The sequence below is a fragment of the Phyllostomus hastatus genome, unplaced genomic scaffold (assembly GCF_019186645.2).
Source record: "Phyllostomus hastatus isolate PE091 unplaced genomic scaffold, TTU_PhHast_1.1 phas_scaffold_1674, whole genome shotgun sequence".
Lineage (NCBI taxonomy): Eukaryota > Metazoa > Chordata > Mammalia > Chiroptera > Phyllostomidae > Phyllostomus > Phyllostomus hastatus.
The window spans coordinates 13,647,490-13,666,126 of NW_025334011.1; the positions used below are offsets into that span (position 1 = coordinate 13,647,490).

An 18,637-nucleotide genomic window follows, 5' to 3' on the forward strand; every position below is an offset into this window, starting at 1 on the left:
TTTTTATTTCTTAATTGCCGATTTTAGTTACTATCTATTGCCTTTCTCCTGTGATCCAAATTTGATTATACAGTGTAGGACAAAAGTCGGTTTACAGTTGTGTGTATGCCAGTTTATTCTTACATTATTTATTAATTATTGTATTATATTATTTCCACATGAACAACTGTATTGCTGCCTTTAGATCTTCTATTGATTACATTTCCCATCATGTAGCATCACCTTCTGACTTTGAGATGAGGAAACCAGTGCTTCTGTTCTTTTTGTTTAAAAAAATGTATTGATTATGCTATTACAGTTGTCCCATTTTTTCTCTCTTTTATTCCCCTCCATCCTGTACCCCACTCCCACCAGCATTCCACCTTAGTTCATATAAGGTCCATGGGCTGTACATATAAGTTCTTTGGCTTATCCATTTCTCATACTGTTCCTTACCTTCCCTGGTCTATTTTGTACCTACCATTTATGCTTCTTATTCCCTGTACCTTCTTCTCCTCTCATCCTCTTCCCTCTCTTCACTGATAACCTTCCATGTGATCTCTATTTCTGTGAATCTGTTCCTATTTTGCAACCATACTCAACCATTTCTGTAGCATCCTGATTACCAGTGTTTTGAACTGTGCATCTGATAGGTTGGCTATCTGTTCATCACTTAGCTATATTTTTTCTGGAGCTTTGATCTGTTCTTTCACTGGGGACATATATTTTTGTCTCAGTGTGTCTGTTACCTAGTAAGGGGTGGAGCCTTAGGTATTTGTCAAGGCAAGGCAACCCACATGCTGTGTGGTGGCACTGTATGCTGGGGGTTTCTGGGAAGGAACAATGCCACTTGCTGAGCTCCTGGTCCGTTTTCAGTCACTTCCTCTGCTACCCACAAGCAAATTGGGCCCTTCTGGTGCTGATTCCCAGGTGGGTGGGTTTGTGTACATTCTAGGACCCTGTGGCTCTCTCTAACAGACTCTCCTGCCTCTTCAACCCCCACAGGTTTTTTTTCATTCAGAGGTTTTGTGGCTTTATTTCCCTGCACTGGAACCCCGGGTTACATAGTCTGTATTGCTTCCCAGTTGTTCCTCCCAGTTTATCCTCAGGCAAATGTGGAACTGCGCAGTCCGCCAGTTACCACCTAGAGTACTCTCCAGCCCGGCTGCCCATCTCTGCCCCTCCTACTAGTCTGGATGAATGTTTCTTTTCTAACTCCTTGGTTGTTGGAGTTCCATACAGTTGGATTTTCTGGCCGATCTGCTTATTTTTTGTTTTTAAATTTGTTGTCCTTCATTTGGTTGTGTGAGGAGGCAAAGTATATCTAACTATACCTCCATCTTGGCTAGAAGTCTCTCTCTTTTTGCTTTGAACTGTACCATAACACCATAGTTAGGTTTGCATTCCAGTCTGTAATCATGTTTTTATGTTGGTTCTTTCTAAAAGCTGAACGCTAATAAAGTATCATTGTCCATAATGTAAAAATGTTTACTATATAATCAAGTCAATAACTTTATTTCCTTCTCCATAATTCCAAGTTCACAATACCTCTGTCATTGAAAGTAGAATATTCCTAACATGTTGAAGGGCCTCTTGATTTTCTATACTCTACCAACTGATACAAAATACAGTGCGTTTTAGTTTGCTGTGCCTTACTGTTCTACAGAAGCCTATTTCTGAATGTACTTGCCTCCTTTTCTTCCTCTTTGGAAAAGGTGCTCCTGATTCCTAACATTTCTAATGCCTTAATCATTCCATTTGTTGCTTATATTTGTTTTTAGCTCTTTTACAACTGCCATTGCAGGATGAGTTTTTAATTGAATTCTTGGTTTTAGTACCTACATCTTCCTCTTTCTTGGTGTTTTCATTCTTTTGCTGAAATACATCCATAAATAATTTATCCAGAAAATGTGTATTGGAAGCCAATGTTTTAGTTCTTAAGTGTGATAGTGACTTTTTGCTTTCAGAGTTATTGGACTGGATATAGAATTATAGGTTTAAAATATTTCCTCATCACTTGGAAGCCCTTGCTCACTGCCTTCTGGTTTTGTTACATGATTTTACTGATGGTCTTAGGAGCTTCTTCTCATTATCTTCCCCTGATGTTTATCTTTTGGAAGATTTCTTCAATTCCATGTTCTAACTCTTAGGAGTTAGTTTTCCAGTCATTTGAAATTTGAGAGTTTGTTCCTTTTCATTGTTTAAGGGTAATATCCTGTTCTTGTTTTATGAGTGCAATTATTTTTGAATCCCCTGAATTATAGTTTTCCTCTTTATTTCTGTTCATCTTTTTCTCTTTTTATTCAGCAAACTTTAATCAACTATTTAGTAATCCTACTAAATAAATCTTACTTGTCCATTCATATTTAATGAGGAAATAGCGATTAGGAGGCTCTATGGGTGGAAAGGGAGCTAGAACTGAGATCTTTGGAGAATTTGTTTAGAGACATTCTGTGGGTTTTCTAAGTGCATTTATGTCTAGGCTTGCTGGACTTTAGTGTTTTGCATAAGAGCTACAATTAATTTCTCCCTTCAGTCACACTTCTCTCTTTTGCCTTCAGTATGTACTATTACTTCTGAAGCCAAAACCTCTCCCGGGCATAGCAACTTCTTTATCAGCTACGGCCCCTTCTCATACTGAGTTTTTTTCTTTTTAAAAATTTTACCCGAGGATATACATGCTTCATTGATTTTAGAGGAAGGGGGCAATAAGAACATGGGGAGAGAAACATCAATCGGCCGCCTCCCATACATGCCCCAACTAGGAATAGAACCCACAACGTTTTGGCACACAGGATGAAGCTCCAACCACCTGAGCCACCCAGCCAGGGCTTAGATTGAGGTTTTTACTAGTACTCCCAAAGTGCCCTCCAAAAAGGTGGTGACCCATAGCAAGTTACAATGCTTAACAGTATAGAGTTAAAAGAGAACTATATTCTTGGAGGGCTTCTGCTTTTTAGAAATCTAAAAAAATCTGAAAAGTAATTATTTGGAATTCTTTCAAGCAGTGGACTAACTATAAATCTGAGGCCATATTTACTTACTAAAAATTGTTTGCTCGCTCCATCTCATTAACTATATCGATTGGTTTCAAGTGACTTTAGATTGGGATATTCTTAAAAACAGGTCATTCTCAAAAGATAGTTATCAAAACTGAAAATACATGAAAAAATCTGGCTTCAACCGAAAAGCTCTGAGGATATGTGTCAATATATTTGAAATAGGCTTATAGCTCCGAAGGCTAAATAGTTTAGTTTGCCTATGTTGGTTTAATTTTTTAAGTTTTTTTATTCCTCACGTAAAAGTATCTTTACTGATTTTAGAAGGAGAAGCATCAGTGTGAGAGAGAAGCATCGATAAGTTGCCTCCTGTACACGCTCCAAACAGGGATTGAACATGCAACCCAGGCACATGCCCTGACTGAAAATTGAACCTGCGACCTTTCCAGTGTACGGGACAACGCTCCAACCAACTCAGCTGCCTGGCCAGGGCTTAACATTTCTGTAGTTAGACCTTTATGGCACTTATATAGGATGGAGTAGGAAAAGACCAATTTTGAGTAGATTGGTGTTCTAGTCTATCTATGCAGCAAGGGTGAGGGCTTGGACCAGGGCGGAGGCAAGTCTGTGCGACTGGGAGCATTGTTGTGCTGCACTGATGGGATGTGGGAAGATTGGTTCCAAACCAGTGGGGCTCAACCCTGCGTGTTGACTGCGTGTTAGAATCACTTGGGTAGATTTCAAAATATGTTAATGTCTAATTCTTACCAAAGCCAATGAAACGTGAATTATTAGGAAAAATTCTGGAAGAAAAATGAATTATACAATTTTTTCCTTCTTAATTTTTGTCAAATCTTGGTCTTATATCTAGAATTTAATGTTATTGTTACTTGGTTGAAAAAGAACTTTTCCACATTGTACTTGCTGTTGCCTTTTTTCTTTTTAAAATAATATTTTCTTACCTGTAGTACATACTGTCGAGCTCTGTCCACATCTCCTGGCAAACTGAACCGTCTCATTATCATAGCATTCATTTCTGGGAACTAACCACAAAGAAAGAAGATCTGTTTATTGCTCCTGGCAGAATCAAGTGGGTCTAGTACTACTAACAACAGGGGGAGAAAAGGTGATCATATGATGTAGGGGAGCAGTAAATTATGGTAATTTAAGCAGTAATTAAAAGAATCAGAACTAAGAAAGACATCCATTTTCCATGCCCAGTGACTGGGCTGGTGCAGTGTTCGTGATGATGTTCTGTTCTATCGTTGGTCCAGTACTGAGTAGGAAAGAGAAGGAACAAAGTACATCTCTAAAGTCTCCTCACTTTTTTTATGGTTTTTGAACTTTGAGTTGCACCAGTCACTACAGACTTGTTGGGCTTCTCCCCCAAGTCTTTAATTCAGTAGGGGTGGGCCTGAGGTTACATTTCTAACAAGTTTCCAGATGATGCTGATTCTGGTGGTGTCTGCTGTCATTCTGAGAACCACTGGTGGAGGATGAGGGTGGCAATTAGGCACTCTACTTGTAGTACTAAATTGAGTGACTTGAAAGCTATTGAGGTTTCTGAGCAGCGTGCATTATGAGCAGAGCTCTGCCTTAGCAGCTCCTGGAATGGACTGGACTAAAGCAGTGGTACTCAACACCGACTGTACACTGGAATCCCTGGGGGTGGGGGGGGGGGATTATAATAGAGTTGTTCGGATCTGCTCCCAAAGACTCTGATTATGTTGGCTTGGGGTTTGGCACCAGCATCAGGATTTTAAAAACTTCCTACATGTTTTATTGTGCAGCCAAGGTCAAAAACCATTGAATTAGAGGAGAGAGAGGTACAAATACTAGTCAGGTTACTGCAGTAAATTATAAAGAACAGAGTTAACTGATGGTAATAAGAGGAAAAAAAACAGGCACAAAAGGCATTGATGAGAAAAATCTGTTCTATGATACTTAGCAACAATGTAAGGGAATTGTTGCAACTGCCAGAATTAGGAATCCAGGACACCAAGTCACTTCGTTTTCTAGATGCGAGCTCCAGTGTTGGTGCTGCTACAGCTAAGTGAGTTCCTTGATCTCTTGGTTCCTTGCCGCCTCATCTGTGTCATGGAGGAGCTGAACTACAGGACTTCAAATCCGGTAGCTCAAACAGCACGGGGTAAGGTGATGTGTTTGGGTTTGGACATGTCAGTGTTTACAGCAGTTGCCAGCTTTTCCCTAGTGGCAAGCCTGATGGGTGAAATGAGTTGTTATTCTGCAACCAGCACCACGGCATTAGTAATACCAGAACTAAAAATAAGACACAAACAGACCTCGACCAGACGATGGCAGATGAAGAATTAAGAATGTTCCTTTCAGAGCAAAGTGTGTGTCAGAACATGCTCATAATATTTAAAGAGCCAGCAACTGGTTAGTTCTTAATAAAAACCAGTAATTTGCTTTAGTTACTTGTGTTTTAAGAATCAAATGATTTAAGGTTTACAGGAAACAAATCAGGGAAGCTCAAATCAGTCAATGTTAGTGGTAAAAAAAATTTAACCACAAAATTTAACAGAGGTTAAAAGGCATTTGTCTTAGTTTATTAATACTACATTCTAAGATTGGATTTCTAAAAGGTGGTATCCTCAAAGCTGATGTGACAATGTCCTGGGCATCTGGTGCCATCATTTTGTTTATAGCTATGAGCTTTTTCTTCAATACCAAGTGTGGTAAAATGTGCAGATTGGATGGTTTTTTGATTCCTTTTATTATGAAAAGCACTGCGAAAGCAGAATTTGAAAAAAATTTGCATTGAGTGGGAATATCTCCATCCTTTGAAACATGTATGGTGTTCAGCTTTACTATGCAAATATCAAACTCTTCCCCTTGAAACTCCTCTGTTCCTTCATGTGTATGTAGAGAAGAAATGAGGAACATAACAGGAAGAACAGTCGCCTTCCTGCAGTTTTTGTGAAAAGTGAGTTTCTCAGTCTCTATTTTTAAGAGTAGGAAAACTGGCTATGGATGAATCAGATTCTACCTCTGTGAAACCTAAACTATACCATGAACTAAACTATAAGATGATCTGTACGTTGGAGTGAGCTTAAACAAAACTTGAGTAACTCTTAAGTCACAACAGCAGAAGCCTGTGCAGCTGGTGCAGGGGCTGGTGATGTTGATGGCATTTGGAAGTACAGCTACAGGCTGGCATTTAGCTCTGGTGACTTAGCAAATGAGGATGAGAACCAGAAGAAAGAAAAAAATCTCTTAAAGGACATTTGAGAACACACTAATGTAGTTTCCCTCTCTCTCTCTCTCTCTTTCCCTCCCTCCTTCTCTCTCTCCCTCCCCCCCCGCCTCTCTCTCTCTCTCTCTCTCTATCGCGCGCGCGTGCACACACACACACACACACACACACACACACTTCCATTCTTTTTCTGATTTCAAACCCGAGACCTATATTGTTAAAGTTTAACATGAGGTTTTTGTTCTTAAAGAAAACACATACATGTTTATGGAAGGACCTTGTCATCACTGGGATTTCTTTAAAAATGCCACAACTTTTCTTAAACACTCTATACCAGCTGTTGTTAAGAAACCCCTTCAGAGAGATGTCAAAAATAGTGAATTCCAGAGAGGAAGTTTCTATCAAGTTGCTAGGTCCAACAAATGCCAAGTTCCCAATGCTATGTCAACAAGGAAAAGCTGTTTCCCAAGGTTGATTTTCTTGGTCCAGTGAGACTTGGTGTTCACAAATGGAAAAGTTCAAGACATGGATTTTTCTAATCTGCAAACAAAGCTCACTTGCCTATGGGAAAAGAGTCCAGACGTCTTATAACTAAGCACTTCACTAAATGGGTAGGTTAATCACAAATAATGAAAGCTGACATGGAGACGCTTTTGTGAGTGTCATCTGTGCTTTTTCAGTGCCAGCACACCAGTTCCTACTCTGGGAAGACCTAATGGAGACCAGACAAGCTCCTCAGGTACTAGGTTTTCTAGCAGCAGTAGTAATACTACATTGTGTACTAAAATGAATACTGGTCTTAGAAGACTTGGAGTGTTGAATTGCTTGCTGTGCCATTTACCGTATGTTAAATTTTGGCCATCTTTGAGCATCACTTTCGTATTTGTAGAATGGACATTATACCTTCAATGAAAGAGGATTTGTGAGATTAGAGACAATATATAAAAGAATCCTTTGCAAACTATGAAAACAGTGCATTTTCATTAAGTGGAGATACTACACATTCAGTGTTATTTTTGGAACTTGTTTTACCCTAAACACATTTCTGGCCAAGAGGAAATTTCTGGCCTCTTTTGACAGTGTAATCCTCAGAGCCTACACTTGATGTTTTATTTGAGAACAAGTTATAAATACATACTTCACTAACTTTTGGCCCATGTGTCACGAGAAAGAACAATCAGTCTACTTAGCAAACAGGTCCTGTCCAGAGTCACTTCCTGCTCTGCCTCATTCTGTGTTCCCTTTTCTAAGGCTTTAATGTGTCTTTTAGCTCCCTCTCCCATTGCCTAATGGGCAGATGGGAAAAGTGCTGTCTGGTGAGGGTGAGTGTGTGCCTCGTGATGCTGGGTTTTCCCAGTGAAATACACAGAAAACTGTGGTTTGGGGCACTGTAAGCTTTGTTCCTTTTCCTTGTTCTTTTATAAAATAGCATATTCAATCTCTTGTAGATTACTGATAAATTGATATGTAGGAATGGTCCATTTGCCTCCTGATTTTGTCCCACTATATCTGAAGGCACAATTAGTCATTCCTCTGTGTAGAAGAAAGCTAATTTGTTCCTTTTGAAATATGTTCATAGTGAAACAATCAGAACGGTCATCTGTTCTCAATTACCTCAAGGTTTAAGGTAGGACTCAGCTGTTAACTTAGTACCATAGAGCTCATGACAATCATTTATAATTGAGATTGCTTTTCAGTAGACTGTAAGCTGCTTTAGGAAAGACCAGTTCCTTAGTCATCTTGGTAACTTCAGAGCCTAACTAAAGGAATCTTTAGTCAGCTGGCAGAATCTCAGGGCTCTCAGTCCATCTTGTTTTTTTGTTTTTTTTTAGGTTTGTTTTTTTTTAAGATTTTATTTATTTATTTTTAGAGAGGGAACGGAGGGGAGATAGAGAAAGAGAGAGAAACATCAATGTGTGGTTGCTGGGGGCCATGGCCTGCAACCCAGGCATGTGCCCTGACTGGGAATCGAACCTGTGATGCTTTGGTTCGCAGCCCACGCTCAATCCACTGAGCTACGCCAGCCAGGGCTATCTTCTTGTTCTTTATTGACATACACTAACCAGGGACTGAGCAGCAGATCAGTTTTTCTTGTATAGATGGGTAGCTAATGACTGATCTTTCTAATATCGGACTCACTTTTACATGGCTCACCAATCCTCTGCTTTTTTGGTGGGTTAATGGTAAATAAAATGTTCCTCATTCATGCTTTAATATACATAAGGGAATTTTATAAATTTTTGTCAGAACTTGGCACATGTATTAATATTCTTGAATTCTGGGCTGGCGAGTGACTCTCAACAGGAGAAAAGACCCATTTACAGCACCCTTCACTTCTCACCTCTGCCTCAAAATGTTGAGAGGATGGAGCCTGGTAATGAGGTCTTCTGTTCCCACAAAATGCTCCCACATCTCACAGCCCTCATTCCTCAGCTGACTGCTGTCCACTAGTGTGTTGCCCAAGGTAACCTGGCCCAACCCCCCAAGCCTTCCTCCTCCTCTGAGAAGAGCTGACCTGGTTATGGCTCTACTAGATAGTAGAAAACAGATGAGCTCTCTTTTTTCGGTCAGAAACTGATTGAAAGCAAGGTCACTGGTTTCTATAATATCCGAATGGAAACAGAGTTCTATGAAAGACATGATTTATCTTGGTAAATTTTGAGAAATAAGAGGCAAAATCTCTAAAAGACTAAAAGTTACTAAAATTTTAGACCGAAGAGCTAATTTTTAATTTCATGGCATGATGATGAACATCTTACTGCTTTGCTAAATAATAAATTAAATAGTACTAATATGAAATATATTAAAAAGATGTCCAAATACCAGCCAATGTCCCACTTACTCCAAATGACATTTGGCACAGCCAAAGCAATGTGGCCAGGTTCCAGAGCAGCTCTGAAAACGTCTGCCTTGAATGTCACTGCAGTGTCTTTGAGGTTTCCTGAGCTTTGCACCCATATTGAGAATATAAAGGCAGTTTTACTTACTTCCTTAATTTGACAGCCCCTCAATCTGAAGGAAGAAGGAACTGTGTGGTTCTAGCAGTGCATTCCACTGATTTCTTGACATTTTGAGGCAGTGGCCGAGGCTCTCTGAGAGCGGCAAACAGTCCCATTAAACTTCTAGAACTGGAGAATTTCTCACAATTTCTTAGCTTGGAGGCCCTTTCTGTGCCTTTTTAAGGGGTTCTGAGGCACACCCAAAGTCCAGTCCTATAATCAAGATGTGGAAACCACCTTGTCAGTGTGCCAAATACATGGAAATAATCATACTACCTTAAATGCAGGCAGCACTTAGTTTACAAAGTATCTCCATGAATATTATCTCAGTTAACCTCACAACAACCCTAGCAGGAAGGCTGTAATCTTCTCAGTATTACAGATAGAAAACAGATAAAAACTTAGAAGTAAAATGACTGGCCGCAAAATCTCAGGCAGAGTCAGGATCAGATCTAGATCTGAGGTCTCTTACCTGACTGCTCCTTATCTATACCTTTCCATCAGCTGTGCCTGGAAGATACAGGTTCTGCAGGGCTACAAAGCAGTGTGTCAAAGGGACTTCTGTAAAACCTACCTGCTGACAAGCAAATAAGACAGGGCCAGTGGCTAACCCGAGCTTCAGATCAGCTGATGTTGGTTTGCCCATCTGGTCAGAACTGGAGGTGAAGTCCAGTACATCGTCTATGAGCTAATGAAAGGACAAAAAGAATGTTGTAAACACCACCATCCTAACATCACGGGCACCCTTTCCCACGGTACTAACAGGCCACAAAGCAGACCAACCTGAAAAGCTATTCCCACATTTTTTCCATATTGATAAGCAATCTCATGTACCACAGGGTCGGGACATCCTAGGACAGAGACCTGAAATAGAAAGAGGATTCTCAGATAAGCAGCTAGCACTGCATGGAAGGAATCACACCTGTTCCCTTCGGAGGCAGTGAGGCTAAATTACAGACAACCAGGAAATACTATCTGGAAGCCAAACACGTACAAGTACAGGTGATCCTTAAACAACGTGGGATTGTGGGTGCTGACCCTCAGGCAGTCCAATATATATATATATCTCCACATATAACTTTTAACTCCCCTAAAACTTGACTACTAATAGTCTACTATTGAACAAAGCCTTACCAATAACATAAACAGTTGATTGACATATTTTACATATGTATTATACTGTATTCTTACAATGAAGCTAGAGAAAAGTGGTAAGAAAATCATAAGGCAAATACATTTCAATATTTACTGAAAAAAATCTGTATATAAGTGACCTGCACAGTTCAAACTTGTGTTATTCATGGGTCAGCTATACCTGTGTTTTTAATGAAAGGATTTCAATCTCAGATTGTTTTCTTAAATTCTAAGAAAACTATCTAGTCCCTCCCTTCTTTCACAGGATAAGCCCTTTCCCACTGCTTAGGAAAAACCCAGCTACCCCAGACCAGTTCTGCTGGTTAACTTTTTGATATGCAAAAGAGATGCCACTATGTGAAATGCTAGCTTCTAGCAGTTGACAGTTGTCCCAATGGTTGGCTTTGTTATTTTTCTGTTGAGGTAGCCTTTATTTTAGGGATAGGCATCTAATATAATCATACACACAATGCTGCCATATATGAATTTCCCTATTTGTAGTCCTTTTAATAAGTTTTTAGTGATTTCACTTATTTTTGAAATGCAGTTATTTCTTGGTATGTCTGTAATAGCCTCAAGCCTCATGCTTCAGACATACTCTTCTTTCATTATCAAAGGATCTTCACTTGTCCTAGTCTCCTCTGTATTTCTTTTTTTCCTTTCCAGTGGGGGAGATATAAGACTTTTAGCTAAGTTGTTCTTAAAACTCAAAAAATAAAAAATAAAAAATAAAGCCAAAAAACTAGCTGGCACTGGCCACCTGAGTGCAGTTCCTGCTGCTCTGCTAAGCAGGCCCAGGTGCGTTTTTTTAGGAAACAAAAGACAGTATCCTCCCTGAGAAAGCCAGATGGGTTCTCCAGTCTTCTTTCTGTAACGGGTCACTGATGATAACCCCGTTCCCTGACTTCTGTCCCTCCCTCTGTGGCCCTGTGTTAGAATCAGAATTTGGATCCAAACTGTCTGGCTCCAGAGACTATTCTCTTCCTTTGTCATGCTGCTGTTCATGGGCAACAAAACAGAAGCTTTAGGGGCTCAAGTAATGTGCCCACGTAAGCATAGAGCTCTTGAGGTCTGCATTGCCTGCTTGCAGCTCACATATGGTGGCTGATCCACCACCAAGCTACTTCTTAGTGGGCAGCTTCTGCCTTACAAGCTGTGAAGGGACGTTTCTACTCAGATTTCGACTACTGCAGTGTAAAGATCACTCCTCACTCCCCAACCCAAGTAGGGACTGTGGATCTGTTCTATCCAACTAGGAAATCAGAAACAATGTAAAACCAGATAGGAAGTGTGCTGACATGAAAGGGACATGGCTTGTTCTTGGCACCAGAGGAGGGATGCTGCATGTCTTTCTGGAAGTGGGTGGAATGATCAAGGAAAAAAGTGGAGCTTGGGAAGCTGTGCAGTCGGAGGCAGGTCCACAACCAGGTGATGGTGTGCACATGGGGATCCTTCTGGGGAGGGCCACACCTCTTGTAAGACCCTCAGGAGCCTTGTCTCAAAAAGATTAGGAGGGCCATAGCAATTGATATTTATCAAGCATCTCCATCTCTGAAGTGTGTGTTTGTGCCATTGTAAGTTAAGATATATATTCTGATAGATACATATATGTATTGTAGTCTTATTTATTAAAAAATTGTGGAGATTACTGGAGCTCCACCATTACATAAAAAATATCAAAATAGGTTATTGTTGAAAACCAACTGAAAATATTGGGAGAAAAATATGCAACATAATATCACAGATAAAGAGCTAATATTATTAACATATGAAGAACTCTTTAAAACTGAGGTGGGGGAAAGACTAAACACCCATCAGAAAATGGGCAAAAGACATGGACTGACAATTCATAAAAATTAAAGATATAAAAATGGCTCTTAAGCATCTGAAAAGATGTTTGACTTCACCCTGAAAGCAGAGATGCAAATTAATACTCCACTGCAATACCAGTTCCCATCTGTCATCAGATTGGCAAAAACTGACATCTTACGACACATTCACTGAGGCTGATGGGAAACCGGCAAGAGATTCTCACCGACTGCTGGTAGGAAGGCACAATGGTGCAACATACATGGAGGGAACTTTCTCAAAACGACATCTATAAATACCTTGAAATATACCCTGAAGGTACACCTCTAGCAATACAAAAACACATTTACACAAGGTCAATCATTGTAGTAGTAGTATATGTAATTGCGAACTACTGGAAACCTTAATGCCTGAGTGGCTGAGTAAATCATGGTAAGTCCACACAATGGGATACGATGTGGCTTTTTAAAAAATGAGTAAGATTCTGAGACTTCCGGCAAGATGGAGTCATAGGTGGACGCACCGTACCTCCATGCACAACCAAGATAAGAACAACAATTTAGAGGCAGAATAACACCCAGAACTGACAGAGAATTTATCTGAATGGAAGTGGGACAGCCAAGAAGTTGAAGTAGACCCGTTCATCCATTTGGAGGGGCGGAGAGGAGCAGCTGGGCGTGGGTTGCAGCGCTCAGAGAACAGGGAGAACTGGGCGCATTAGGCAACCGGGAGCATGTAAGGCATCTGGGGCGCACAAGATTGCAGCGGGTGGACCCTGAGTATGCAAGCAACAGCTGGCGGACCCAGTGAGGCGGCGATTGTGGACCAGGGCAGAGCACACAACCCAGGATCTCAGAGAAGGGACTGAGGTCCCAGGAGAACGGAGCTACCACCATTGTTCCCTCCCGCCCCCGCCCCCACATACAACGTCACAATCTAGCGACTGGGGTGCCCAGCCCTGGTGAACACCTAAGGCTCCGCCCCTCACCATAATAGGAGCGACCAGACCAAAAAAAAAAAAGAGAGAGAGAGAGACATGTCTCAAACAGAAGAACAGATCAATGCCCCAGGACTCATCCTTTTGAGTGACTAAGAGCCAATCTATCAGATGCACAGTTCAAAACACTGGTGATCAGGAAGCTCACAGAATTGGTTGATTTTGGGTGCAAATTAGATGAAAAAATGCAGGTTAACATAAAAAAGATGAAGGAAGATGCACGGAGAACCAATAGTGATGGGAAGGAAACTGGGACTCAAAACAATAGAGTGGACCAGAAGGAAGAAAAAAACAACCAAACAGGAAAGAATGGAGAAATAAGAATTCAAAAAAATGAGAAGCTTAGGAACCTCCAGAACATCTTTAAACGTTCCAACATCTAAATTATAGCGGTACTAGAAGGGGAAGAGGAAAAGCAACAGATTGAACACATATTTGAATAATAAAGGAGAACTTTCCCATTCTGGCAAAGGAAATAGACCTCCAGGGAGTCCAGGAAGCTCAGAGAGCCCCAAAGAAGTTGGACCCAAGAAGAAACACACCAAGGCACATCATAATTACATTAGCCAGGGTAAAAATGAAGGAGAGAATCCTAGAGGCAGCAGGAGATAAGGGGACAGTAACCGACAAAGGAGTTCCCATCAGACTGTCAGCTGATTTCTCAAAAGAGACCTTATAGGCAAGAAGGGGCTGGAAAGAAGTATTCCAAGTCATGAAAGACAAGGACCTATATCCCAGATTACTCTATCCAGCAAAGCTTTCATTTAGAATGGAAGGGCAGATAAAGTGCTTCTCAGGTAAGGTCAAGTTAAAGGAGTTCATCATCACCAAGCCCTTATTTTATGAAATGTTAAAGGGACTTATCTAAGAAAAGAAGATACAGAAAAAAACATGTATAGTAAAAGGACAGCAAACTCACAATTATTAACAACCACACCTAAAGCAAAACCAAAAGAAACTAAGCAAACAACTAGAACAGGAACAGAACCACAGAAATGGAGACCACATGGAGGTTAGCAACAGGGGAGTGGGAGGAGGAGACGGGGGAAAAGGTAGAGAGAATAAGTAGCATATATTGTAGGTTAAAAATAGATAGGGGGAGGGTAAGAATAGTATGGGAAATGTAGAAGCTAAAGAACTTATAAGTATGACATATGGACATGACTAAAGGGGGGGATATGGGTGGGAGAGGGTGTACAGGGTAGAGGGGAGTGAAGGGGGGAAAACGGGACAACTGTAATAGCATAATCAATAAACTATATTAAAAAAAGTGAAAAAATGAGTAAGATTCTACAAATCAACATGGAGTCATTTCCATAATATATTGTTAACTGAAGAAAGCAAGGTGAAAAAGCAAAACAAAAAGTGGTATAACATACTACTTTTTGCAAGAAAGAAGGGGAAATAACATACATGCATATGCTCATTTGTGTAAAAAGAACCATAAACCAATGAGACTGGTTTCTTATAGGGTGGGTGGAAACGATGGGGAGTGGGAACAGGGTAAAGGGGAGGAGAGGCAGTTCACTTTCTGTATGGTTCTGACTTCTGGAGCTATGTTAATGTTTCATGCTCAAAACAATAATAACCTCAAAATCAAAAAACTAAATGGAAAGAATGGGAGGGAACCCTTAACATGGAAAAAAAAAGCACTTAACTAAATTTCAAATAATAACATAACCACAGTGGAACAGGGGAGAAAGATAACACTGAATACAGAATTTTGATTATATTGTCATCAGGCTAAAGAAACTAAACAAACACTAATCTCTGGCTACTCAGTTTGTTTTTCAAAGAAGTGTGAGTTTTAATTTTTAAGCTCCTGTGGCATATTCTAGGATTGAGTGAAATAACGGTATTGTAGAGAATGGGAGCTGGTTTTCTCACTGTTGGGGAAGGGAGCTGCATTCTGGCAAGACAATGCTGGGATAAATCATGAATCCTGAGGTGTCTGATGGCTTTGGAGCAATCAGTATGCTACTTCATGGTTTTAAATACATTTAGGTGAATGTAGAAAAAGATATACACATATCCATATATGCTATACAGACAGGTATTTTCTGCTCTGTCCATTGGGAATGCTTAGCACCCAGATCTTGGTTTCTAAGTACCATTTTCCACCAAAAGGCACCAGGGCTCTTTGAAGAAATGATGGGTCCCAGTGCTGGGAAGGACAAGATGAAGGAAGTGCTGAAAGAAGGAAGGGTGATGTTAGCTGGACACAGGAACCAGCTTAAAGGGCCTTCCCTGCTGGCCGAATATGGGACAATTGAGCACTAAAATATACAAATAACAAAGTATTATAATCCAAAGAATAAAATAACAATCCAAGAGTCCACATAGGCAAAATCGTCCTTAAACTAAAATACCAACTCAACTGTAGGAATGAGATGTGGAGGAATAATGGAATTATTATTCCATTAGAATGGGAGGGAACCCGCTCATTCCACTCATGGGAGGGAAACACTCATTTGACATCTAGCCTAGTAAAAACTGCCTCAAGGAAGAATTATAAATAGATGCTAAAACCAGAGACTGAGTTTGAACTTGAAAGTGAAGAAACATGGCAGGTATCACCCCATTTAAGTGACCAAAGTCAACATCACTAGTAGTAGGATAAGTATTCCAGAATAAAAGAGACTAAAGATTTATGACAAACAAATGCATCATGAGAACGTGGATTAGATCTTGGGACCAGAAAAAAATTGTTTCCATGTGTTATGACAGTATTAGGACAACTGGCAAATCTGAATCAGGTCTATCTGTACATTAGATAACAGCATCATAGCCAAAAAGTAGAGCATTCTACAGATATGACCACCTAAATATCTGTAGTGGAAAACCGGACCTTTGAAAACAAAGCAGTAGGAAGATAGGTCACTACAGGCCACATGCACCCACATACATTCAGGAAGAAGAGGGGGGAAACAAATGCAGGATTACTATATACAGTTCTCGGTTCAAATCCCATCTCAGCCACTGTCGCACAGAATAACACTGGATGGGCAACCAGACCTCTCAGGTCTTACTCCCATCAGATTTTCTGGAGAACAAGTCATATACTTCACTGGTAAGCTACAGAATGTATTTGGCATCACTATGTATATAAATAAATAGGCAATCATCTAAGGTTGCTTCTATTTTAATATTAATCAGTGTCACAAAACAATCCTACACAGCCCTCTCTTAGATTTTAATACTATTTCTAACTCCCGGCCAAGATGGAGGCATAAGTAGATACACTTTGCCTCCTAGTACAACCAAAAGAAGGACGACAACAAATTTAAAAACAAAAAATAACCAGAACTGCCAGAAAAACTGTATGGAAGTCCCATAACCAAGGAGTTAGAAAGATACATCCAGACTGGTAGGAGGGGAGGAGACAGGCAACCAGGGTAGAGAAGACTCTCATCAAGGCAAACTGGGCGGTCTCACATTTGCATACAGATAAGCTGGGAGGAACAACTGGGGAGCAAAACAGACTACTTAACCCAGGGTTTCAGCACAGGGAAACAAAGCCTCAAAACCTCTGACTGTAAAAACCTGGGGGGGTTGAAGCGGTGGGAGAAACTCCCAGCCTCACAGGGGACTTTGGTGGAGAGACCCACAGGGTCCTAGAATGTACTCAAAACCACCCACCTCGGAATCAGCACCAGAAGGGCCCAATTTGCTTGTGAGTAGCGAGGGAAGTGGCTGAAAGCCAGTTGAGAGTTGAGCAAGTGGCACTGTTCCCTCTCTGACCCCTCCCCCCCAACACACCACCACAATGCAGCACTGTGGGTTGCCCCACCCTGGAGAACACCGAAGGCTCTATCACTTACTATGTAATAGGCATGGCAAAATAACAACAACAAAAAATGGCTCAAATGAAAGAAAAGATCAAAGCACTAGAAAAAATACAACTAAGTGGTGAAGAGATAGCCAACCTATCTGATGCAGAGTTCAAAACACTGGTAATCAGGATGCTCACAGAAATGGTTGAGTATGGTCAAAAAATAGAGGAAAAAGTAAAGGCTATGCAAAGTGAAATAAAGGAAAATGTACAGGGAACCAACACTGAAGGGAAGGAAACTGGGACTCAAATCAATGGTTTGGAGCAGAAAGAAGAAATAAACATTCAACCAGAACAGAATGAAGAAATAACAACTCAAAAAAATGAGGAGAGGCTTAGGAACCTCTAGGACAACTTTAAACATTCCCATATCTGAATCATAGGGGGTGCCAGAAGGAGAAGAGAAAGCAAAAAGTTGAAAACTTATTTGAAAAAATAATGAAGAAGAACTTCCCTAATCTGGCAAAGGAAATAGACTTCCAGGAAATCCAGGAAGCTCAGAGTCCCAAAGAAGTTGGACTCAAGGAAGCATACACCAAGGCACATCATAATTACAGTACCCAAGATGATAGATGAGAGAATCTTAAGAACAGCAAGAGAAAAGGAGACAATTACCTACAAAGGAGTTCCTGTAAAACTATCAATCAGCTGATTTCTCAAAAGAAACCTTGCAGGCAAGAAGGGTCTAGGAAGAAGTATTCAAAGTCATGAAAGGCAAAGACCTACATCCAAGATTACTGTATCCAGCAAAGCTATCTTTTAGAATGGAAGGGCAGATAAAGTGCTTCCCAGATAAGGTCAAGTTAAAGGAGTTCATCATCACCAAGCCCTTATTATATGAAATATTAAAGGGACTGATCTAAAAAAAAGATGATAAAAACTATGAACGGTAAATGACAACAAACACATCTATCAACAACAGACCCTAAAACAACAACAACAAAAAAACCTAAGAAAACTAGACCAGGAACAGAATCACAGAAATGGAGATCATATGGCAGGTTATCAGTGGGGAGGGGGTGGGCGGAGAATGGGGGAAATAGTACAGGGAATAAGAGGCATGAATAGACAGGTTCAAACAGAGGTACAAAACAGACAACAGGAGGTTAAGAATACATGGTAAATGGAGAAGCCAAAGAACTTACATGTATGATCCATGGACATGAACTAAGGTGGGGGATGCTGGTGGGTGGGAGGGTGTAGGGTGGAGGGGAATAAAGAGGAGAAAAATAATGGGACAACTGTAATAGCACAATCAATAAAATATTATTTTAAAAAGATATGAATAGTATTTTTACTAAAATACAATGAGTGGTTAAAAACAGGGATGGCAGAAGACATGGTGTCCTTAGTAGAATGAACTATAAGCTGCCAAATTTCCTTCTCATTTCATAACATCATGGAATTTCATTACATCTCCTGTAATAATCTGATGTTTAAATTCTCTATCCCCTCCTTTTGGCATCTCTAATTTGTCTTGCATTCATTCTTTGGGAGCCCATGTATATTTTCATTTTAAATACCTGGCTACATAAAAATAGCAATTTTGAAAACCTAACACCTCTGGGATACTTCTACCCATAGGCACTTAAATACAGAAACTTTTACTCAGAATTTAGGAGTAAATCCCATGTAAGTGGGCAGATCTGGGATGATGCCAGCATGCCTCCT

At 40.3% G+C, this 18,637-nt stretch overlaps 1 protein-coding gene across 2 annotated transcripts in view; it reads right to left on the bottom strand.

Annotated features, from left to right (window-relative positions):
* The window catches only part of PDSS1 (decaprenyl diphosphate synthase subunit 1), a 42,266-nt gene that overhangs the window by 1,180 nt on the left and 22,449 nt on the right, over window positions 1-18,637 (bottom strand). Inside the window, exons 8-10 of one of the 2 annotated variants that reach the window (XM_045857748.1) lie at window positions 9,978-10,058; window positions 9,769-9,882; window positions 3,941-4,021 (exon numbers count right to left, since the gene is read on the bottom strand). In XM_045857748.1, the coding sequence (XP_045713704.1) occupies window positions 3,941-4,021; window positions 9,769-9,882; window positions 9,978-10,058 (276 nt within the window). Of the gene's footprint in view, window positions 1-3,940; window positions 4,022-9,223; window positions 9,408-9,768; window positions 9,883-9,977; window positions 10,059-18,637 lie in introns of those variants that run through there. The other variant, XM_045857749.1, reaches the window with a different exon arrangement.